We start from the raw sequence: 24,619 nt of genomic DNA, 5'->3' as shown, positions 1-24,619 counted from the left end.
AATCTTAAGGAATACACTTTGGAAACGTCTCTTCAAATAGGTAGAAAAAATGTTTCAATTAGTGAAATTATAAAAGTACTGGCTCACAGAATACCCAACTGAGAAATCAATGTTGGAAAGCTTTCAGTAATATCTTGGGGAGAAAAAACATCAAAAGATCTTTGTTTGATGTTCTAGGAAGTTATCTGTTTGAAAATAATGAAGTGAGCAAGACAAGGAACTGTTTTAAATGTTTTCCCTGGAGCTTGTGAATGTCTCAGCAGTGAGAAGCATCTTTCACCAACCCCAAAAACTTGAGTTCGAGCCCTTGAGCCCAAGTGGTAGAAAGAAAGAACTGAGTTGTAAACGTTGTCTTCCAAATATCTGCACATGGGCACACACAGATAAGCTCATATTTTCTTTTAATTTGAAATAAAAGAACGTTTTCACTGTGGCTTTAAATCATGTTACTGGAAGATGTCTGGTTCATGAGAAACTCACACTTTCCAGAACGGGGCTGATCAGGATAGCCGGGCCCAACATGAACTGGCGGTCTATATCCCATGTTACATTGTCATTTGTGAACCTGAAAAATCCAATATGAAAAAAACTCATCCCTAGGCCTATCACCATTGCAAAGTATTATTTACAAACATGCCCAGACTCACTGCTTGGAGAAAGAGGCAACACTCACTCATGGAGAAGGGGTCGGATGACAGTGCTGCCCTCAGAGTGAGCTTTATGCATCAAGGTATACAGATATGGCAGCAGGGAGTATCTGGTCTGCAGCACTCTCCTTGAGTACTCCTCAAAGGTTGAATTCCAGGCCACGGGATCTTGTCTCTAAAGGGGTGAGTGAACACATGATAAGTTCTTCCTCACTACATCCCAGGGATCTCAGAAGAGGACGGCCGGCCGTGTGCAGTCTCTTCTCTTGCCATTTCTAGCCTCCCCCTCTCTGCTCCCTCTGTCACCTATAAAACTAGTGTAGATGCTCTTTGTCACCGATTCTCAGGTCCCTTGAACAATCAACCTTTGGCTTTGTGGCTATGTAAACCTTATCAATAGGCCCCTATGCAGCACTGATTTATCAACGATGCTTTGAGTAAATTACCAACTCAATATTCTGTCAAGCAAGGAAAACGTTATATTGTAGTTCAGTGCAGGAGCTAGAAAATACCTTTTCTTGGCAAAAAAAAAAAATGCCTCCAAGAGGTAAAGAAAATTGTACTATTAAGAGTTTTTGATAATTTTGGAGTTCTGAACTTTGTGGATATTCAAAAACATGGATGTCCTGGTGGTCTTCATGATATGTCAGGAAACACTTCTGTAATTTTGAAATAAGCTATGATTTGATATTTGTTAATAAATCTGCAGCATGGACAATGGCTGCCTCACCCTACTTCCTGCATTGTTGTGGTTCCTGGAAAATGGATAAAATGCTCCCAGTTGCATCCACCGGATACACATCTCATACTCAGCATCTCCAAAGAACCCACAGATGTCTGCTCCTGTCTGAGAAGAAGCAAAATCAGAATATCAACTGGATATTCTTCCAAGACAGACACACAGACACTAAAATCTGGGCAAGGGGCAACGGTTCCAATCTGACTTACATAAGGTATTCCAAAGAGACTAAACTCCATCATGCCTGCAATGAGACATAACAACCATGTTAAATGAAGGCAACCTGGTAGGAGAGAGGAAGGAAGCTCAATCTTTTCCTCTGCTTCATTAACAGCTCTGGGCAATTCCTGATGAATATATTGAGAGATGGGTATAAACTAAAACTCACACTGACAGAACATTCAAGTTTTACTGACTTTACTGCCACCTCGATACCAATCTAAACATACACAGTATAGCCCAATTATATACAATCGAGTTCCAGTCCCACCACCAGCAAAGGCCCCTAAGAACAACCACACACCAATGATGGATTTCCCCAGCTGGTCCCAGGCAGCTGTGTTGTCTCCCAGCCAGTGTCCTGCCCATCGTCCAGAAGAGGGGAATGTGGAGCGGGTGATGACGATCCCTCTCTGTCCTGTCACCTCTTGCACAGCTCTGATCAAGGAAACAAGGAGGTGAATTGAAGGCTCTGTGCATGGGGCAGCAGAACGGTTGCTCTAAGAACCAGAGGACTTCATCCAGGAAAGAAGCCAGATAAGAGTCCCAAACAACCTCATGGCAGGGCTTGAGAGATATACTTGTACCTAAAGTAAGGAACTTATCCTCTTTTTTAATTTTTTAAATTTATTATTCTTATATGTTATATCTCAATTGTAGTTTCCCCTCCCTCCCCTTCTCGTAGTTCTTCCTCACCCCCACCCATGCTTCAGTTTCCCTTCAAAAAAGGGCAGGCCTCCCAGGGATATCACCAAACATGGCATATCAGGTTACGCAGTGCAAATATCCATAAATAAGCTCAACCTGGACATTCAGAGGATTTCTAGCAGTTGGATAAAAGCCAGAATTCCCCAGGAACTTGTGAAACTGGTACAGTTCTCTCTTCTATCTACAACAGAAAACATTCCCTTAACCATACCATATAGTTCTCATGTTGTCAGTTTTCTCACCACCCCAGTGTGCTCACTCTCCTGGGCGCACCCTCTACATCAAGATTAAAATTGTGCCTTGTCTGAACACTTCAGTTGGAGTGGTAGTTTCTTTCTTTGTAGTCCCAAAATTTTATACCTGATGAGAGGAGGCTAGAACTGTGTAAATGAAGCAGCATTATGAAAGAGCAATGGAGAAGTGAAGAAAAAAATAGAAAAGATAAAAATAAATAAATAAATAAGCCAAATTGAACCATCTAGAGTTCTTTATGACTATGGGAGGTGGGGATTGTGCTCAGGGTGCTGTGCTTTGATTGCATGGAAGTTTCCTGCATGGAAGAGGTTCTTAGTGATATATTGAAGGGATTAAACTCTCCCACTTTTACAACTCAATTTAAGTTGCAGCTCCCTGACAAGGGCCTTTTACAAACCCCAAGGCCCTTACATTCAGTGTGAAGAAAGAGAGAACAAACACAAAGAGCCAAATCATTCTTGGGGTGTCTCGAGGACAAAGCCAGTTGACAGCCCTCTTCTGAGTCAAGTTGTGACCTGCCCAAGTTTGTGCAGATGTGTCCAAAAACGATAAGACTAAATCTCAGCCAATTAGAAATACATTAATGTAACTGCTGCTCACGTAATCAATTGTATAAATGTCCCTGCAACTCCCTTTACCTGTGCTTAAAAGGAGCCTGCATGTTCCTCTCAGGATCATCACCATTTTGTACAGGTGAGCAACCCCAAACGAATGTTGGTATAAAAACGCTCTTTGCTGTTACATACTACTTGATTCTGGGATCTCCTTCAGCGTTCCCTTGAACTCTACACTATATATACATATATATCATATGTGATATGGTGTCCATCACCCAGTGCTTTTGGCTTGCACTTCCGGGTTCCAGGGCCGTGCATGCGCCAACAATCGCTTAGGCAATTTACATAGTCACCCAGGGCCCTCAACCCTACATGATCTACATGTAGCATGGTCATGTCACCTATGCATGATGCAGCTATGCAAACACTTGTGCGCATGCATAAACCCCTGTGCACATGTGCTAGGTAACCTTTAAAAGCAAGGTCCAAATCAGGAGCAGAAGGAGAGAGAGCACGAGCAAGGAACTCAGGACCGCGAGGGGTGCACCCACATACTGAGACATTGGGGATGTTCTATAGGGAACTCAACAAGGCCAGCTGGACTGGGCCTGAAAAAGCATGGGATAAAACTGGACTCGTTGAACATAGCGGACAATGAGGACTGCTGAGAAGTCAAGAACAAGGACACTGGGTTTTGATCCTACTGCACGTACTGGCTTTGTGGGAGCAGAGGCAGTTTGGATGCTCAGCTTACTAGACCTGGAAGGAGGTGGGAGGTCCTTGGACTTCCCACAAGGCAGGGAACCCAGACTGCTCTGCGGGCTGATAAGGGAGGGGGACTTGATTGGGGGAGGGGGAGGGGTATGGGAGGCGGTGGAGGGGAGGAGGCAGAAATCTTAAATAAATTAATTAATTAATTAAAAAAAAGAAAAAAAAAGCTGTACATGTCCGGTTCACACTCTTTTCCTACAGTGACTTCCTCAGGCCTGCACACATATATTTCTTTCTCTTAAGAAACTCTGAAAGTGGATTTCCTTGTGTTTCGTGATCTGTTCTCCTTCGCGCCTGGGAAATTTATTATATATATAAAGTTTACAGAAAAGTTTGTCTTAGACTGAAGTCTGAAAGTTGGAAGAGGACATCTGGGAATGTCTTTTTCAAATAAAACAATTACCTACACAGGCAGAAATGCTGAAGGCAGCCTTTTCAGAACGCAGAAGCCACTTGAAATCACCCAGCACGAGTGAGAGGGAACCACAAAACATGCAACAAACCTGTTTAGGAGTTTATTAGAGGGGGCATGTACAGGCCTGGGAGGGAGAGAGAGAGAGATGGTGCGTCCAGTTTTTAAAACCTGTCTAGTGCATGCACACAGGGGGTGCACAGGGGGTTGACGTAGCTATGTCATACTGAAGGACCAGAAAGAGTAGAGGCAAAAATCTAGGTTAGCCAGTTCAGTGACTCTGTTCCAGGAACTAGCTGGCCATAAAGTTAGATTATAATCTTGAGAATAATCTTGAGAAACGGGGGAGTTACCCCCTTGTGGTTATCACTGGTATTTTCGGAATTTTCCAATGATCACTGGTATTTTTGAAATTTTCCAATGACGCCCTCCCCACCCCCTTTGGGTTGTGGTTTCTTCCCCTAAACACGCCCTCTCCCAGCTACTCGGGGTTGAACTCCTCACCCCTGTGTGGGAAAAGAGTTTCGGCCTCAGCGTGCTGGTTTCTGTCAATAAACCTCCTGTGATTGCATCAAGGACAGTCTCTCATGAGTTCCTGGGGGGTTGTGTTATCCCAAGACTTGAGTGAAAGTCTCCCCACTCTGAGAGTGTTTCAATACACAGATGATGGGGTTCACACATGTGTGCAAGGGCTTAGCTAAGTCATACATGGATATAACCACCCATGCATGCATGTGGGTCATGTGGGGCTCTTTAACATTCAGGCACTTCTGCCTGAGGGCTTGTCTGCACATGCATGGCTTTAGAACCCAGAAGTGCAGCTTTATTTGTACCTGAATAATTATACCACTGATCAATAAAGAAATAAAAATCATCCTCCCCCCCCAAAAAAAAAATCTGAAAAATCTTTTCAAGACAGTGAGCTTTGTGACACTCTCCCTTAAGGCTCCTTTAGGCTATTCCCTGGTAACCCTACAGTCAGCAAAGAACCAACAGTTTCACAGTAAACAAAGGAATCTGAATCCCTTCCTGTTCTATTAAAAAGTATTCTCCCCAAAAACTTCAGTCCTCCAGACAATGTCTATTCTGAGTTCTGTGACCACGTGGATTGACTCAGACCTCAGATCAAAACTGAGAAAAAAATTTCCCACCTGTAAAGAATTAGTTGCCAAAACTTCAGTACTGTACTAGCACCCTCATGGGTGCTCAGGCTGTGATTTCTGCTTATGTAAAACATTTGGCTCAGATTTTAAAAGCAATTCCTGGAGGATTAGAGTCATAGAGAACTTTGCAAAAGAAATGCACATTACTGGGCATCTTAAGCACTGTGCATGCCAGGCTCCAGTACATTCCCAGAGAAAACGGCAGCAGCTGAGCTGGAGGGCAGGCAGAAGCCTGAAATGAAAGGTAGGCACATCATTTGGTCTCTTAAGTATACACGCATCTTCTTTTTCACTTTGCTAAGTAGGAAATGACTTAAAGAGTCCAAGCTTTCACTGTGACTGGAGTGGGCTTCAGTAAGACAGTCACCTTCCAGACTCTAAGCCTTTGACCTGACTTTCGCTGGAGTATTCTATTTCTTTTTAAAGCAACTTCAGAAATTCTTTCTCTGCTCCTTTAAGATGCAAATCCTTTTTAAAAAGCTGATTGTGTGGGATTTAGAACCAGGAATGTCTTCCTCAAGGCCCAGAGTTTGCCTTTGTGATGTAGTCAATGGGGGAAGGTAATGGGCCCCATGCCTTCAGGCTCTAAAGGAGAGTTGGGGGTCAGTTTTTAACAACGTTACCCTGGTTCAAAGAAAGGGAAAGCCTCTTCTTTCAAAGACCAGAGAAAGTACTTTTCCTGAGGTCGGGGGTAGGAGGCGCAAGTAGGGAAATCAGTGACTACAGAATCTAGAAAAGTAGCTGATCAAATGGGAACAGAAACAACAGCCAACCTTGTGGACAATGGAAGAGCTATAATTTATTATTAGAAATGTTCAACATTCAATAATAACACCAAACAAATCACTCAAAGAAATGTAAGGGAAAAAAGTAGCCAATAAGTGACTTTTAGACATAAAACAAAGAAAAACCAGCCTACAGTCCACAACCCAGAGAAACTAGACAACAAAGAGGACCTTAAGAAAGACATACATGGATCTACATAGAATGGCGAAAAAATCAAGATCTCTTGAGTAAATTGAGAGTGTGGGGATCACAAGAGAGCGTAGAAGGGGAGAGGGGAGTGGAAAAAAATATATGACTCAATAAAAAAAAAAGAAAATAGGAAAAAAGAAACTGTTGCAGAAGGGTCTTGGTAGAGAAGGGGTTTACACAAGATATTATAAATATATTCAAAGAACTATAAGAAATTGTGTCTACTAAAGAAAATATGGTCTGTCAAATCACTAAATGGATAATAAAGCAGGATGAAAGGTGGGGGAAATTACAGGGACAGAGACAGGGTAAAGGTGCTTAGCTTGGTTAAGAGTCAAAACTTCCAGTGAATTAACAACATTTGCTTAGAGACAGTATTCTTTTTATCTTGAAGTATTTTAAATAAGACGATGAGATAGCAATGGACCAAGCTAAAGGCCTAAGCACATTTGCCCCCTGAATAGAACCTCAATGCTTTTCCCATATTTCAGATTTTAGTTGCTGATACAGTGTTTTCAGGAACTTCATTTCTTGGTCTTCTTTGTGGTGAGATGACTCCGTATTCTGAGATTTCTTAGACCACAGCCTAAGAATCTCACAAGCAAGATTATAAACTATGTGTATAGTGAAAATACACCTTAATTCCTGGGGCCAGCCTTTTCTTTATCTTTACTAACAGTGACAAAAACACACTCACTCGTAGGTGGGTCTGGTCTGGGACCACCCGTACAGGTTGTGCACATCATAGTGCCGCACCCGGGAGCCATCTGGAAGGATCTGCTCGCTCTCCATGCACAGGGTCTTGCTGCTCAAGCCCAAATCCCTGGCTTCCAAATCTGAGGGGGAAATACTGAGTTATTTTCCAAACATCTTGATTTATGTACTGGCATGTCTATCATAACAGGTCTAATTACTTAAGATTTTTAATGGAGAAAAGCAACATCCTGTGATTTCAAAATCCATTAAGGCTGAGAAGATCATAGAGTCTGTATGCTCTCCTTTTGCTCCAACTCTAACTCAATGTGTGGACCACCTCATTTCTCACCATGACAAACACCTTTGTTGTGAGGACAGTTCCTTCCACTAGATGGTAATGTTCTCAAGGGAATAAATAGATCTTGTTCAGATTAATTCTGTGCTGATGCTTCTGAATCTTTCTGACTTGTCAGCATTTGACTAACAAATATTAAATTAAGGGAGGAATGAGATGGATGATTGGTTGGATAGATGGATATAAGGATGGAAATGTGACCAATAGACATTAATAAGCCTAGATTTTAGTTGCTGATACAGTGTTTTCAGGAACTTCATTTCTTGGTCTTCTTTGTGGTGGGATGACTCCGTATTCTGAGATTTCTTAGACCACAGCCTCTTATTCCAGTTTCTGGTGCAATTAGCACTGAAGTGGTATCTTTCATGAAGTGTTTGAACATGGGTGGAGTCTGGGGACTAGATTTTCATACTCTAATAAAAAGAACCTGTGTATTTGAAACTTTGGCAATAAATTCATAGTCATGAATATGATCAAGTGCATTGCTTAGCTTCTTTTCTAACACTCGTCATTACTTTTATACTTAATGACTCACTTAGTAATTTGAATATATTCAAATAGACTCTATTTGTGAATTTTAGCCATGCTGAGAGTTTGTTTACCCCTCCCCTCCAAAACTTTGGCCTCATATGAGAATATAAGAAAAGGGGTCTTGAACAGAAAAGAAATCATACATGGTATGTAGGGCGGTTTATTGAGAATTTCATTGCGGCAGCCCTTGACGGATCCATCCACAAAGTTTGAAGGCTCATTCATATCCTGAAGCAAACAAGAAAAGAAAAGATTCTGTCCAGTCAGAGGCAGTATGTCATTTCTACATAGAACACTAACCTCGAAAAAATGATCTTTCACCACGTTTATGCTCTGCATGGGTCAAAATGAAATCTAAAATCCCATGTTAGCTTGGTGGAGTAAAGATCCTTCTAGTTTACCTGGCCTTTTCAAACGTACAAAAGTTGTATCATTATAGGAAAAACACTGAGGCAACATTGACCCTGAACCTAATAGAATATCTCATTCTATCCCCCTTCCCAACAAGCCTGTCTTTATTTTTCTATTCATAGATTTTTTTTTTTTACTTTTTATCTGTAACCAGTGGCCATTATGATATTCCTGTACCTTTTCTTATGACCCTAACCTGGAAATGATTCTGGGGCTGGCATAGGCTGCATATACTCTGAGCAATTGTAATAACCCAGAAACAAGACTGGAAATAAAACCTTACATTACAGAATGGATAGCCCCCAGGAAATGTTCATTGTCTGCCAGAAGAGTAAAAATAAGATTGGTCTGCTTTAAATAAGATAGTGTTAAGACAACAGAAAACAGCAAGCATTTGAGACTAACTATGCATAGTTTTGTGTTACCCAACAATAGTTTCCTTTCTGTTAGAGCAAATACCTAATAGTTTTCAGAATCTCTTCTTCAAAGATGCCTACATTTCTCCATTGTCTGACTTATTCGCTTGGATTAATTTGTGTTCTTCCACAAGTCTACAATATGCTTTTCTGACTGAAGGTTCAAGTAGCCACTGAGGCCAAAAAGCAGCCACAGAACTCATAAGTTTGTCTCCTTGTGTACTGTGAGCCTCTTCTACTCTGACCCAGGGTCTAGCAGTTCTTCAGAGCTGGACTGGAATTTGCTTAAAATTTCAGGGAATTAGATGTGGGAGAGGAAACCATGATATTAATGAATGTGCTTCCCACCGCTAGGAACATGCAAATGGAGGATTCCCTAGAGACTTTTTCCAGATGCATCCCAAAAATCCCTGACCGAAAACCTGTGCAGCACACATTAGAACAACCTTTGAAAGACATCCCTTCAGAGCAGTCTATACTAGTTCAATAGTGAATGTCTTTTGGCTCCCAAATCCATGCCTTATCCTTTCCCAGTTCTGCCCTGTTTTGCTGGATGTACTTGCAGGCTGCAGAGGGGATTTGATAGCTGGGAAATAAGTCAATAGACTGTCAGATTGAAAATAAGAGATGCCAGGACGTTCTCCCCTGTTGCCCATGTATTGGCATCTTCAGCAGCTGACACAATTCCTCAGTAGACTCCTCTACTACACGCGTCCCTAAGCAGACCCATAATAATCTCTGCCATTCCTGGGTCTAGACACTAAATTCTCTTCCTTTCAGCTATCCAGCCCTAGCTGCCTATTCTGCCAGTTTATAAACTATCTCCCTGCCTTCTGACTGCTCATATGTCCAGAGAATTAACAGTGCACTTACAATCCGCAACCCATCAAACTTCAGGCTCTTCTCTGGCTCCCGAGGATTTGAATAGAGCTCCTCTATCTCTTTCTTCCACCACGCAGCTGTGCTGTTGCGCAGGAAATCAGGAAAGGCAACATAGGCCCTGTATAGCTGGAAGAGCAACACATGATTTAGTGGGAAGATCTCCCCTTTCTCCCCTTACCAGGAAGAGGAGTTCTGAAGAAAAGAAGGGGGAAATGGACAAGCATTTAGGCTTGTCCAGTCTCTGATTTAACCTTGGCTTTGTGGCTGCTGTTGCTTCAGAGTTCAGAATGGACACAAAGTTGGAGGGCCGGGGGAAGGGGCTAATCTCTTAAGAAGAGGTTGAGTAGATTTAAAGCCCCCTTTAAGCATAAGATTTGTTTTATGACTAGACAATAGCCACGGACCATAGAAAACTAAGAGCCAGTATCTAAACAGTTGAGTTGTAAAGATGCATGGGATTTTTGTAGACTGCCCAAACTAAGGAGGTCCTATCTGTCATTCCAAGGGAAAATGAGCTGCATGGTGACCAAGCATACAGGCTTGATGGAGCAGAAGGCATGAAACCAAGGGCTTTCCTTCTTCCAGCCTACTAGTGATGCCTTTAGTTCTCAAGGAATTCCTCAAAAACCATTTGTCTGTGCTAGTTCCCTACTAGAAAAGATATTCTAGACTTTGATTCATTATTTTCAAGCAACATTATATTTGAATCACAAGCTATTAAGGGCATATATAAAAGATTTCAACTGTGATTTTTTTTATATCCTTCCATTTTGGTTGCTTATCAAGTTTCTCATTTGAGTATTTCCTCTGTTAAAACTTACCATCAAGCAAGCAGACTCAAGTTAGAGCTACTTAACCAGGAAGGGAAAGTTGCTTATCAAACACAAACATTCAGATGTTTAGGGTGATATTTCCAAAAATCTCTGTTCAGTTTTACCTTAACTTGAGTCTCATGGTCAAGGGAACCATCCACATTTACATTGGGTAAATCTGGCCAAACCTAGACAAATAAGAAAAAATCCAAACCTTTAAAATGTCACTGCGCACAAACCATGAGCTGTTTCCCATGCAAAGTTCTAATGGGAGGCCATTCTACAAATGCCTTGATCTTTGTCCTAAGTTAAAGTGTAAAAGGTGAATGCATGAAATTCACCCAGGTGACAATGCCCAGGGTTTCCTTACTTCATACGTTTTCACATTTTAAATATTGAACTCAAGTCACAAACTTCATTTTAAGTACATCTTTTGCAAAATGATACTTCAAATGAGTCCTTGGTGCTGGTATGTATTTTATTTTTACCTGTAGAAACTATTCTTTACAAATAAAAGTGAAATATGATGTCAGAGAAATGATGTGATTGACAGTCCATCTTGCTGCCTGACCAAGACTGGGTCCCTCCTCATTTCTATCTCCTCCACATACTGTTGCAGGATATTTGATCACACTGTGAACCCCAAGATTGTGCTGTTTACCGGAAAACCCTGTTTCTAGTTGTGATGTGGCTTAGCCCTAGCACACACCTTTAATCCAAGAGCTTTCTGCTTGAATACTGTAAATAGTATTCAATAAAGTCAACCATAGGTCAAGAGGCAGAACAAGCAATCAGTTGACCAGAAGTGAACATAGGATTATTAAGAAAAAAAAATAAAGAATAAGAGGGAGTCAGGAGGATGGATAGAGAGATGCACAGGAAGTAGAAGGGAGGGACATTGAGTTTGAGGAGACCTGTTTGAAAAGATAGGAGAGAGGAGTTTTCTGGGAAGTCTGCTGAGGAGGAAGGTCAGCTGGGTGCATTCTCTGCCTCTCTGAGCTAGCAGGCTTTCACCCCAGCATCTGACTCCTGAGTCTTTATTGGTAAAATCAAATGATTGAGAATTTGTTAAAAACAGCAACACACTCCTCCATATAAGCTTTTCAGTCCTTCAGGCTTTTTCTCAATATTTTCTAGCAGTATCAATACTTGTTGAGTAGTATATGTAGCATGAACAATCTATAGTATTAATCAATTTTGTTCATAATCAGCAGTACATTAACTACATATATTGGTAAATCACCAGAGAACACTTATTGAACATTCTTCTAGGATCATTATATTCTGAGATTTCAGTAGGAAATACTGCTTGTTTTCTCAGAGTTCACAGAATTCTTACAAAATTAATATGCGGTACTTCCTGAAGACAACAACACAGAAACACGTCCTATAACACAGCTAATCCAGTTATTGAGAGCTTTACAAGACAGCAAATGGGTCAGCTTCTGTCTTGAAGTGCAAGCCCAATGGGTTAGGGGAGAAGGTAGAGTTCAAAATGATCAGAGCTCATATCAAGGGCAATAGGCACAATAGGTCTAAGAAGGGAGTCTGAATCTAAGAGCTACTATCATCTGGGGCCCAGAGGTCTGCCTAAATTACCATTGTTATCAACCATATGAAATGAGGATTGAGGCCATAGAAAGGAATTCAAAGTGACAAGATAAAGTTAGTGATTTTTTTTTTGTTAAATCTGATTAAGCATCATTAGTCAAAGCTGAATGATCATTCTGAATTTATGTGGTAGAGACACAGAACTCAGAGCCCTGGGGGATTATTAATGTATGCTTTAAAAACCACCATGCTAAATATAAATATGAATAGATGTAAATATTAGAATATTTGTAGGCAATGACAACATTCCATGGTTTAGAGAATTTGATTTGTAACTTTGTGCCTAATACTTACTGTTAAGTAACATTAGGAAGACTTACTATTATTATTTTTGGAATGTATTCATTATCTAGCATATATTTACAGAATGTATAGGAATGTCTAGTGAGGTAGATTGATTCCAGATACCTCTATCAAGCCTTACCTTGCCCCAGACAATGTCATTGGAATCAGGCCATTTGATGAACACATTGTTTTCCTGTCCTCGAGTGAACGGTAGATAGTGTGTCTCATTGCCAGAAATGGCTGGGTCCTAGTTTTAAAATCACAAATATGAGTGAAATATATCCAGGGAAATCCCACTCCCAAAACTGACAATTCATAGTGCAGAAAGTATGAGTGATTGAAGAAGTAATATTAATATTTTTAATGAGATTTGTCTTAACTGAGCTATTACCAAAATCAGTGAAATAGAAATTTGCCACAGGTACCCAAAGAAAGATGCATAGTTCTTAAGGAAATCTCTTTCAAAAGGAATAAAAATTCATATCAAATGAAATTTTCAATATTATAGTACCCAGAGCTATAGCTAAAGAAATGGGGGAGGGGATTTACAGAAACTGAGATATGACATGATGTGAGTCTTTTCCAGTCACACATAAATCCATTTTAAAAGGAAGAGGGGAATGAGAAATAAGAATTAAAAAATATATTGACAGTTAATTATAAATTCTGTATGGTTACATTTGAAAAACAATTCGCAGTAAGCCAGATTAGTAAGACATTACCTCAAATAGAAGAGGTCATGAAAGCCTTACGAAAGCAAACTATTCTATTCTGTAGCCCAGTTTGCTCACATCTAATATGGCAATCCCTACCTATTGCTTCTCATGCTGACCCAGCTCATTGCTATATTATGCTGGCTCATAACTGTCACACAAAAATATCACTGTCTGAGATTATATTTCTAATATTTGTTTCTTGATTGCTTCAGTCCACTAAAATAAATGCCTTCCTAAGAAAAGAACACTGTCTTATTTTCTAATATAGAATCTACCCTCTCCTGACAACTCCACAGTGATGAAAATCAAACCCCAGTGTTTGATACTCTAGTTTTGGAAGCTAAAAGATTCACGTGTGAGTAACTAAGTAAGGTGGAATTCTGGATCTGTTTGTGGGTTCAATAAAGTCCCAAAAGTCATTACCCCTGAGACACAGCTGTACCCCTGAGACACGGCTGCACCCCTGAGACACGTCTGTAATCCTGAGATATGACTGTACCCCTGAGACATGGATGTACCCCTGAGACACGGCTGTACCCCTGATACATGGCTGTACCCCTGACATGGCTGTACCCCTGAGACACTGCTGGACCCCTGACACACAGCTGTACCCCTGAGACACTGCTGTACCCCTGAGACATGGCTGTACCCCTGAGATACGACTGTACCCCTGAGACACAGCTGTACCCCTGAGACACAGCTATACCCCTGAGACACGGCTGTACCCCTGTCACAGCTGTACCCCTGAGACACAGCTCTATACCTGAGACACGGCTGTACCCCTGAGACATGGCTGTACCCCTGATGCACAGCTGTACCTCTGAGATATGGCTGTATCCCTGAGATACGGCTGTACCTCTGAAACACGGCTGTACCCCTGAGACATGGCTGTACCCCTGAGACATGGCTGTACCCCTGTGACATGGCTGTACCCCTGAGACATGGCCAGGGACACTGCATCATTTTATTTGCTATTTTCAGCATTTTCGTTCTAGAATTCTAGGTTTAGTAAAAGAAAAATATCAATAAATGGCTTCCAGTGCCATCAAGCTATAAAAAATAAAAAGACATTTTACCTCTTTAAGGTAATTTTCACTTTTCTTTCCTAGTTCATTTATTTAAAAAAATTAAAAATAAATGTTTAAGTGTCATAGGACATTTCTAAAATGTACGAGAAATTTTCTTATAGCTGTCATTCCCTTTCTCCTAGTGGAATTATTTTGGAACCATAAAGACAGGACCCAAAGTTTGTCATCATACCCACCAGAATGAGAATAAACTTCATGCCATTTGTCTTCATTTGATTAATCAGGGCACCGAGATTTTGAAAGCTGGGACTCAGGGTGAAGTCCAGCTTCCGGGTCATGTAATCGATGTCTACATGCTGAACATCCTACAGGAAGCAACAGGCAAGGTTCTCAGTGTCCTGCAACAGTGTTGCCAGGTACACTCAGGGCTCTGCAGACTCCGCCCCTGCTTGCTGTCCTGGTCTGGGCTCCTCCTAAATTCATCTCCTAATGCACTTCTATGCATGCGCTTTTCAGTTCCACATGCTGAAATTGCTTTCTGCTTCCTGCTCGCAGCTCACGTGTCCATATTTTTCAACTGCTTCCCACTGCTGTCCCTTCTCTCCTTTCCCTCCCTCAATTCCTGTCCTCCCAACCCTTCAAATCTCAGACTTGGGAAGCCCAACAAAGCGCATCCCAGGATAGATAGTAAAATTTCCCTCACAACAGATTGTTGATTTGGCAGTTGTTTGTTTTAGTAGATCTTACTGAATTTATTCACTAGAGAAGTATATTATTTTTCAGCTGCCTCTACAGAGCTCCCAAGTTTCTGCACTTGAAACTCAGTCAACACCAGAACATTGAACAATAGGTAAATTTGTTAATATTCAGATTAAAAAAGAACTCAAGCTACTTCTTTTTAACCCCCAAATGATAATCACCTGTGTTGTCTTAGGACTCTAGGTGAAATACTTTTGGGAAAATGCAGACAAGTAGAAAAGCTAAAATTAAGACAAGAATGAACTAACATATCAATAGCATTAGTTAGATCTATGGATTTTTTTTATCTTGCTATCTTATATTTTTTTCCATCTCTCTTTAACAAGTATATAATAAAATGTATTTTAAAAGAGAAAAGTGCAGCTCATACATAGGCATCAAATTATCTTCAGTGGGAAGATCACCTTATGCTGATTTTGTAATCCTTAATTTCCCTCCAAAATCTTAGGGGATGATCAAAAAGTCAAAAAAGAGGAGGGCTAGGAAAGTGACAATTATACAAGTAGAAAGAACATGCCATGTGTGTACTTTTGCTTTTTGATAGCAGCTAACCGTGTTTCTTCGGCTTTACTTATGGAGTTATATTAGGGATCTATACATGCTGAGATCTGTAAGCTGCTTCCTTTCATACTCATCTGTCCAAGGTGCCCATTTCTGATTTTGTAGAGTCATGACTACTGCAAACTATTCCCAATGGCAGACAGTGAGTGCCAGTATCCTGCAACCATCCCACTGCCTGCTGAAGGAGTCATATGTAACTCTTAGTTATGAACCTTGCAAATGAAGGTTCAGAATGGACCATGTTTAAAATGTAAAGAATTCTCCAAAAGACAATCTCTTCTGCTGCTTTTCTACTACTAAACTAATCACAGCTTTAATTTGTATAAATCTGTTTTCATTACACAAGTAAGGCAAAAAACGAGAGCAGAGGGAGAGGTTCATACATAGGGAATCTGGGCTGCCACCATTTTATCATACAAACTGGCAATTTCATCATCACTCTCGTATCCATAGCGACTCAGCTGGAATCCTAAGGCCCAGTATGGAGGCATGGCTGGCCGACCAACCAACTAGAATAAAATAAAATGCTAATTACCACACTTCATCCTTACATGTTGATATATTTACTTAATCACCGTGTCACACATCAGAATTATTTTTAAAGTCTATATTAATTAAAAATATTAGTGATTAATTAGTTAATCAATTAAAGATGAAAGTCTATATTTTTTAAAGTAGTCTAAGTGAAATAAATAAATTCTACTACTAGATATAAATACTACTACTAGTAATGAATAAATCTACTACTAGACTTTTTTGTTTATTTTTTGGGAGGGATTAAAGGCATGTGCCACCACCACTCAGCTCCTACTACTTAAGGAAGAAACTTGAACAATTTTACTGAGTTCTAAGAGCTCCCACTCAAGATAAATAAGGAAGTTAAATGTAGAATCACAAAGGTGAAGCACAGAAACACTGTAGCTGAGGTCTCTTCCCATGCTTAGCCACTAGTCCAGAAAACCTGAGACCTCCATAGAGAATCTTCACCAGAGACTCTTCAATAGACTACTGAGCAAGTGATCAAGAGACGCATGGGTTATTAGTATGCAGTTGGTACCTCTAAAGTCTAGAGTGTCAGCTTGAGTGAACATATGAATGATGTCTACAAAAACCACTGTCTAATAGATAAAGGTAAAATGCTTTGAACAGCTGTTTTAGATTGTAAGAAGTATAGCAGTCTTCTCATAGGAACACCCATGAATAAAAGTATCAAAAGGAACCTTATCTCAGTGTTAAGAATGTGGTAGCAATATTCAACAAATACATCATAATTTATTTGGGTAGACATGCTTCCTTCTAACCTGGGTGTATTGCTGAGTTACAAGTTCAGGGGTTGGCCCCAGAACCATGTAGAAATCCAGAATCCCTCCTGTGGTGCGGTATGTCAGAGCAGGGGTCGGCTGGAGTGTCACATCTGTAAAGATTAGAAAAAAGCCAAATTGGTAAGGAGTCATAAGTTACCCTGATGGAGAATCTATCCTCAACTTTTCCATTTTCACTCTCACTCCTTAATATCTTCCTCCTCTGCAAAGTCTTCTCTTAGGCAGTGGGATCGAGATTGATTCCATGTGCCTAAAATAAATTATACAATCTCAACAACTTATATCACCCTATGGAAAAGAAGCTAAAGTGTCACACAAAATAAGGGACCATGGATAGGCAAAATTTTATACTTAATATGTGGTCTGGAGTCTTTTTAATAACTCTTGAATTGACAGATGAGTGAAAGCCTTTGTGTCCAATGTTCCTTGCCCTTGAATGTTCTTATTTCTAGTAACAACCTAGACTCTAACAGGGTGGTCACAGTTGTCTATGGTGGCATATAAATGTGCATGTCTGTCTTACCCATGGCATTGCTGTTCAACAGGAGCACTCCATGGGCATTGCCATCATCTTCCAATGCCATATAGTAAGGGTGAACACCATAGGAATTCTTCTTGTACTATAAGAAAGAACTATAAAGTAATTACAAATAAAATCCCCAATAAATTGTATCCATATCACAAAGAGAACAGTGAATTTATATTCGACATTGGAGATTGGACTCATCAATGATGTTGTTCCAGAAGCTTTTCTTGACTTTGTCTTCTACCACAAGCAAAATAATCTGTGTCCTTCACACTCTGTGCCCCTTTACTATTAAATAAACTATCTGACCATTGATTACACTATACTATCACTGTTTCGTTATGTTTTCCTCAGCATTTATAAATCTTTGCCAGGCATAGACAGTATCTCATTAAACTTTGACCTGAGCACTTAATGTAATATTTGGTAAAAGTCAATAAAACTTGTGTTCCACAGGAGTAGAGAAATTAAATGTTTTACAAGCAAGAGAGCATAAGATCACATGCCCTTTAGGATTTAAGAGCATAATTTTGTCAGTACGAGTAAAAGCTGAAGAATATAGAATGACTTATGGCCACAAGGATTTGAATAAATTTAGATAAAAAGAACATGACTGCTAATTTCATTCTTATCCTTACCGCTGGTGGCTCATCCCGAGCAAACATTCCCCACATGTTCCAACTCATGTTTCTTCTGAAAGATGCGTGCTCTGCTTCCCCAAAGCCGTAGATGTACTGAGACGGAAGGCGCGTAGAAATGGAAAGGAACATCTCACTGAAGGTGAAGCCAGGGAGCTGAGAATCCCAACTGCAATGCAAAAGCAGACTTCCATGCTGAGCTACAAATCACAGGCCAGAGAAAACACAAAGCACATTTCTGTGCCTAATTCACTGCGAAGTCTTCAAGTTGGTGCCTAACTGGCTGGGAAGCCCCCAGTTATTCAACATCTGGATCCAGGTTCAAATGCTGTGAGATGAACCAGGTCATAACAGTGGTCACAATACAACTCCAAGTTTCCATGGTTGCATCTGTATCCTGTGGTGTGCAAGACTAAGAGTCCTTTTTTGGGAGGTCCTGGGCTCATTAAGAGAGAGAAGAAAACACATCTCATTCACCCTTTTATTTCCAGTTCTTAGAGCTTGGTACATCAGCTTGTGGGAAGTTATTAGTGAGTTCTACAAAATGACTGTGCAGTAACCTGTGAAACTCTCAGAATAACTGTTTCAGATTGCAAGAAATTTCCTAAAGACAGAAAGAGAACACTGAATACACAGTCAAATTAACAAAAGCCACACACAAGAAAAAAAAAAAAACACGTGCACATGCAGCTGACAATCTCTATTGGGGCAGGGAACTTCCTCTCAGGCAAACTCCAGACCTTCAACAGCAGGACAAGACCTGAGAGATGTTATAACTGATGACTGTCAATTCTCTTTCCCTACAGATCTCCGTCCCTCTCTCCTGCTTCTTCAGCTATTTCTTCATGATGTTTAATTGAGAACAGACTCATGACTTATGAAAGCTGGCTTGCTTATCAAGTAGTGTTTTCTGTTCTAGTTAGTAATTATATAAAACAGAACATATTTTATTTTCTTAAATCAAATGACACATCTTTTTTTTAAATCTTTCATTATTTTTTTCTGAGTTAGTGACTGGCAGAAAAATTAATTTTCTAAAGAACATGAGAAATTGATGCTCACTTCGACAAACATGCTCATAATTATATGTTGTCTCAGAGATTAGTGGTTCACTTGCAGTGATTAGAAACATTGCAATTAGATCGGCCATCACTTTGATTAGGACCAAATAAACAGAGCTTACATCACAGTATTGGAGCTTTTCCTTCTAATTTGGAGTCCAAATGGGTTGGTTTTAACTGTGACATTATACAGACAGTCCTCAGAGGATCCAAGTGGCTCAGCAGGGATGTTCAGAGGTACTGGGACCTCATATCTCTTGTTAGTGGGGCTGTAAATCTGGGAAGGAGAAAAGCAAGGTTTAATGGCATTTTTAATTGATGCTAATGTAGGCTGATAGTTCCCACTGCAGAACTAAAACTGTTGGAAGGGAGTGAGCATCTCATCAGTGTGAGTCCCACAAAGCAGACTCATGCTGTTCAAGGTGAGATGAGTTTTTGTGTGATGCAGAATACTGATCATAACAAAAGATACAGAACTGTGGTAGATTTAAACTCACTTCCTAACTACCTCCTCCCTTCCTGACTTTTAGGTCTGAAGGCCCCAGCTTCTGCATTTGTAACATAGGGATTTGCATTAGCAGTCTGTTTGCTTGCTTGCTTGCTTGCTTGCTTGCTTGCTTGCTTGCTTGCTTGCTTGTGACAATCCCAGTGTAGCTTTGACTGGCCTGGAACACGCTATTTAGACCAGGCTGGCCTCCAGTTCATAAAGATCCACCTATCTCTGCCTCTTGAGTACTGGGATTAAAGACATGTACCACCATACCAGGCCATTAACAGTCTTTTAGTGATCTCATGCATATTAAAACCTGAGTCAAAACTATCCATGTTAAGAACCAGCAACTGTGACATGAGGATTACCTTGAACTGCAGCATGTTTTCTGTATGGTAAATTACACTCAGTTTCAGAGAGCTGATCTTTCCAGAAAGAGGATCAGAGACACTTGGAGCTGCTGCTGCCCGAGCAGATGTTGAGTCTTCCAGAAGGGTCAGGTCCATGGTGATGCCTGTGGGCTGGTACTGAACATTACTGGCAGCATATTGGGGAATGGTATCGTAGAAACAGGTGGGCACTCCAGGAGTAGTGGTGGGCTAGAATAGTAGAAAGAATTCTTGGTGAGCTTCTACACAGCATTTTGAGACTCTAATTACTGAAGAAGCCAGTTAACACAGTAAGCTTCTAAGAACTTTGAAAGAGGTTGAAATGCTCCCTACAAAAAGATGAGTCCTAAGCCCTGGTCATGTGCATGTGACATGTTGGAGATAAGGTCTTTGCAGATGATCAAGTTAAGATGAGGTCATTAGGGTGGGCTTTAATCCAATATGGTTAGTATATATAGTGGGAGAATTAAGAAAAACAGTCAATCATACACTCAAGAAAACATTGTAAAGTCATGAAAGTGGAGATCTTACATGACACAAGCCAAGAAATGGAAAACATTGGTAACAAACCACCAGAATAATGGAACAGAGCTCACTCACAGTCCTCAAAAAAGAACCAACCCTGTCACAACACCCTGGTCTCTGAATTCAAGATTCTATATCTGGGGATAATTAAATTGGAAATTTCTAAGAGAGTTAGTAGTACTATAATAGCCATAGCAAAGGATCCAAGTCCAATTAAACTCACACACACACACATTATGCCTACATGCATTCACATGTTCACACACACACATATACATACATGCGTGCACACACATTCTCCTGTGAGGGAGTGAAGTGTGAATGATGATGGAACAGGAAGCCTAATCGGGCACCATAACCCCCAGGTAGGGTCCTCCTTATGCCTCCTGTTTCCAGTGCACTTGCTAACCTTTTCTGTTTTTCTTCCCTCCATCATTCCCACATTGGGCAAGACTTATACTTTCAGGTTAGGTTTCCCAATAAACAAAAGCTGTTCATTTACACAGTGATGTGGGATTCTCCTCTGTATGCCGTAAATGTGTTTTATTACCATTGGTTAATAAAGAAGCTGTTTTGGCCAATGGTTTAGCAGAGTAAAGTCAGGCAGGAAATCCAAACAGAGATATACAGAGAGAGTAGGCAGAGTATAAGAGACACCATGTAGATGCTGAAGGAGAAAGACAGATGCTGGAACCTTACCCGGTAAGCCACAGCTTCATGGTGACACATAAAAAAAATAGAAATGGGTTAACTTAAGATGTAAGAGCTAGCTGGAATTATGCCTGAGACATTGGCCAAACAATGTTGCAATTAATTTAGTTTCTGTGTGATTATTCAGGTCTGGGTGGCCAAGAAACAATCAAGCAGTTTCTTGCTACAACACTATTCAATTCATAGTGTATATTGTGATGGTAAGATGGTTTTACTAACATATATTGACTATAAAAATAATAAGTTTGTTGTGATATTTTTATAAGTGCATATAATCAAGTTTGTCAATATTCATCCTTCCATTACGCTCTTACTCCCTCTTTCCCCTCCTTTGATCCTCTTTATTTTCTCTAATAGTACAAAATATGATTTCTGAATGATAAGGCTAAAGTGGCAATTAGAATGGCAAAGATTTGTTTTAGAAGCAGGGTATCTGAGGGAAAGACACACACACACACATTGCCTATCACAAGGAATTCAAAAAATTCTTATCATCACATCCTCATGATGTCTATTTGGTCAGCAACCTCTTCAAAATGCTTTCCAGGTGGCCAGCTACTTGGTGCGAAGTTTCTACAACTTCCTGATCAGTATGGACATTACCTCCCAGAGGCACCCACGCTGCTTGCAGCTCTCCTCAGAGACTGCAGGATCCTCGGGGAAGCAGTTAAACTTCTCCAGGTCATTGACTGCAAGAGTCCACTCAATGGAGAATTCTTGTCCCAGCTTCAGTCCTATGAACTGAACATCGATTTCCAACACCTATGGAAAGAAATGACAATGACAAACCACGTGACTCAGAGCTGTGGAGATAATGGCTTTGGCTGACCACCGGGAAATCAAGACCAAACCTTTTCTCCAATATTACCTAAGAATACTTGAAACTTCTTTGATGCCTGACCTTTTGGGGCCATTGTGAAAGTATGGAATGTGGAACAATTTAGCCATGTTAAGGAGTGTGGGTCACCATGTGTCAGTTTTAGGCTTATTATCCTTTCAGTATGATGTTTATCAGTGTAACTAATGATGCCAGTGAACAACAGATCAGTTTTACTGAGCATGCATATGAGCCAAGCACTGTGACAGTCATCTTAGACATTATGTGCATTAATTCTATAAAGTGACCCAGTGCTATGAGTACAATGGTTGTCTCCACAATACATGTCATAGCAGGCCTAAGATCTCACAAAGGGACAGAACAGCCAGGGCCAGCACCACATTCTGCTTAGAAGGTCTGTTCCTATCTTGTGGTACGTGTATCTTCTGGTGGAAAACAGTTTACCTAGGGAACAGTGAACTTCTCAGGTCTTAAGAGAGTGAGCCGAGAACTCAAAGGCTCTGTGTGAGTTTTTCAGGTGAGGGAGTCACTCAGTGAGGAGAGACAGCTTTTGTTTTCTCCCACTTTCTTTTTAGGTGATACTTCAAAAATAGCTTAGAGCAATAGCAACAAAGGAAAACACCCACTCTGTCTCAAGGGTAGTTCTAACTTTACCAAAGGATAAACTGTTAATACTCCCCAGAACCAGGAAAATTTATTGAACCTCAGTTTTACTATTCCATCTAAGACTATCTTATCCAGTTTTAAATTAGCAAAAAAAAAAAAAGATCGTCTGTTAGGATAGACACCGACTCTTGTCTTCTTTAGCATCCTAATGCCAGCAAGAGAAAAGATTCACACCTGAGGTCACACATTTCTCCTGCATCCTCTCAATGCTGTGGTGGCTATCTCAACAGGAAACTGTCTCTGTGAGTATCCAAACTCATGAAGGCAGGAAAAGGAAAGCTGCCAGAATCTCAAACCAGGGCTTTCAATCAGAGTCCCGAAGATGTAATGATCTCTCACCTTTGTTGAAGGATCGTATCTGTAGTTTGAAATGGGGGTGGTATTGCCATTAAGTAAGACATTAAGACCACTTGGCTCTTTGTCCATCCCCCAGATTATGATGGCTGCAAACATGAGGTCATTGGGATCCATGTAATTGTTGTTTATAATTTTTGCCTGTAAGCGGTTCTGGGGAGGGGAAAGAAAGTAATTTTAGAGATTCGTATACACATTCAATGTCTCCTGATCCAAGTTGTCTCCTTATTCTCTGTTTTCTTTAAACTGACCAATGACCACACCTAGGATAGGTGTTGTCCCAGACATCAGTGTTCTCTTCCTTTGGTTAAGTGCCTCTTTTCTGATTCTGTTACTCAGAAAATACCATCATGACTTACTGAATGTTTAAGTAGTTACAAAGTAAAGAATGAGACCCAAGCAAACACAAAACCCACAGGATACATAAACATCACACACACATAAATGTGTCACAATTAGTTTTAAATTTTATTTTAGTGTTAATAATGAAAGCTAAATTTTATGAATGTTTAATATGTGCCATACACTATGCTTAAGTATCTTGCATATATTATCCCATTTGGATGACTTAGCGAGTTGCAAGGTTGCAATTTCCATTTATTTCAGTTGAAGATAATAAAGCATAGAAAAATTAAATGACTTATTTATAGAAACAGTGCAGAAGTCAGTGGGACTAGACTCTGAGGGAGAGGGGCATATTTTAGTAGTACAAAGAATGCAGTTCCCTCCAAACAAATAGGCTCTAGTGGTATTTAACAGAATTTCCAAAGCAATGGTGTGGGGAAGGGAGCTGTTTTAACAAAGGTACTGGAAAACCTAAAACTACACAGGCAAAAAAATGAACTTTGACCTAAGTCTAGTATATAGACTTGTTAGTCCATTATAGATCATAGAATTAGATATAGATAATAAAGCTTCAAACAAACTCCCCACAAGGAGTCCTTAGAGAATATCAAAAGGCATGATCCAAGTAGAGAAAATAAGGATAATTAGGTATACTCAAATTTAAATATTTGTTTTGCGGAAGACTTTAAGAGGAAGAAAAGGCAAAACTACATATAGAAGAAAGTATTTGCAAACATGTTGAATGAAGGATAGGTATCACAGACATTTAAAAACCATTACAACTGAGCTGTTAATCAATGCCAAAAGCTGTCCTAACAAGAACATGGACAAAGAAGTGATATTTCACCCAAGAGAGAATGAAAAGGGCAGAGAGAAATATGCAAACATTTCAAAACAATTAGTCATTGGAGAAATCAAAAAACAAGTTAAAGTCACAAGGAATAGTCATACAGAATGGGTTAAAAAAAAACAAAAGCGAAAGAAAACTGACAGCCTCGAAAGCAAAAAATTATAGAGAGAACAAGCATCACTTAAATATTTGTGGTAGAACTGTAAAATATACCTTCACTCTGCACAGCAGTTCAGATGCTTCTTACATAATAAAGCATGCACTAATTTAACATGTAGGCATGAATTTCAGAGAAATAAAAGCATATGTAGAACATGGAAACTTCAAAACATAATCACAATAAGAAACGTGAAATTTATGTTTCTTGAAAACAGTACTTACAGATGTAACAGAGA

The 24,619-nt window shown here is 40.1% G+C and overlaps 1 protein-coding gene across 2 annotated transcripts in view; it reads right to left on the bottom strand.

Annotated features, from left to right (window-relative positions):
- Positions 1–480: 480 nt before the first annotated feature.
- The window catches only part of Mgam (maltase-glucoamylase), a 240,025-nt gene continuing 215,886 nt past the window's right edge, over positions 481–24,619 (bottom strand). Inside the window, exons 106-110 of one of the 2 annotated variants that reach the window (XR_007592850.1) lie at positions 7,144–7,282; positions 1,910–2,043; positions 1,378–1,630; positions 674–822; positions 481–565 (exon numbers count right to left, since the gene is read on the bottom strand). Coding sequence is in view for 1 of the 2 variants with exons in the window: in XM_050148095.1 (XP_050004052.1) it covers positions 7,140–7,282 (143 nt within the window). In the remaining variant the exon portion in view is untranslated. Of the gene's footprint in view, positions 566–673; positions 823–1,377; positions 1,631–1,909; positions 2,044–7,139; positions 7,283–24,619 lie in introns of those variants that run through there. The other variant, XM_050148095.1, reaches the window with a different exon arrangement.

This window comes from Alexandromys fortis, unplaced genomic scaffold (genome assembly GCF_014885135.2).
Source record: "Alexandromys fortis isolate MF-2015 unplaced genomic scaffold, M_Fortis_MF-2015_v1.1 scaffold_57, whole genome shotgun sequence".
NCBI classification, from domain to species: Eukaryota; Metazoa; Chordata; class Mammalia; order Rodentia; family Cricetidae; genus Alexandromys; species Alexandromys fortis.
Note: the sequence above shows the minus strand (reverse complement) of the source record. Positions and strands in the feature narration are given on the sequence as shown.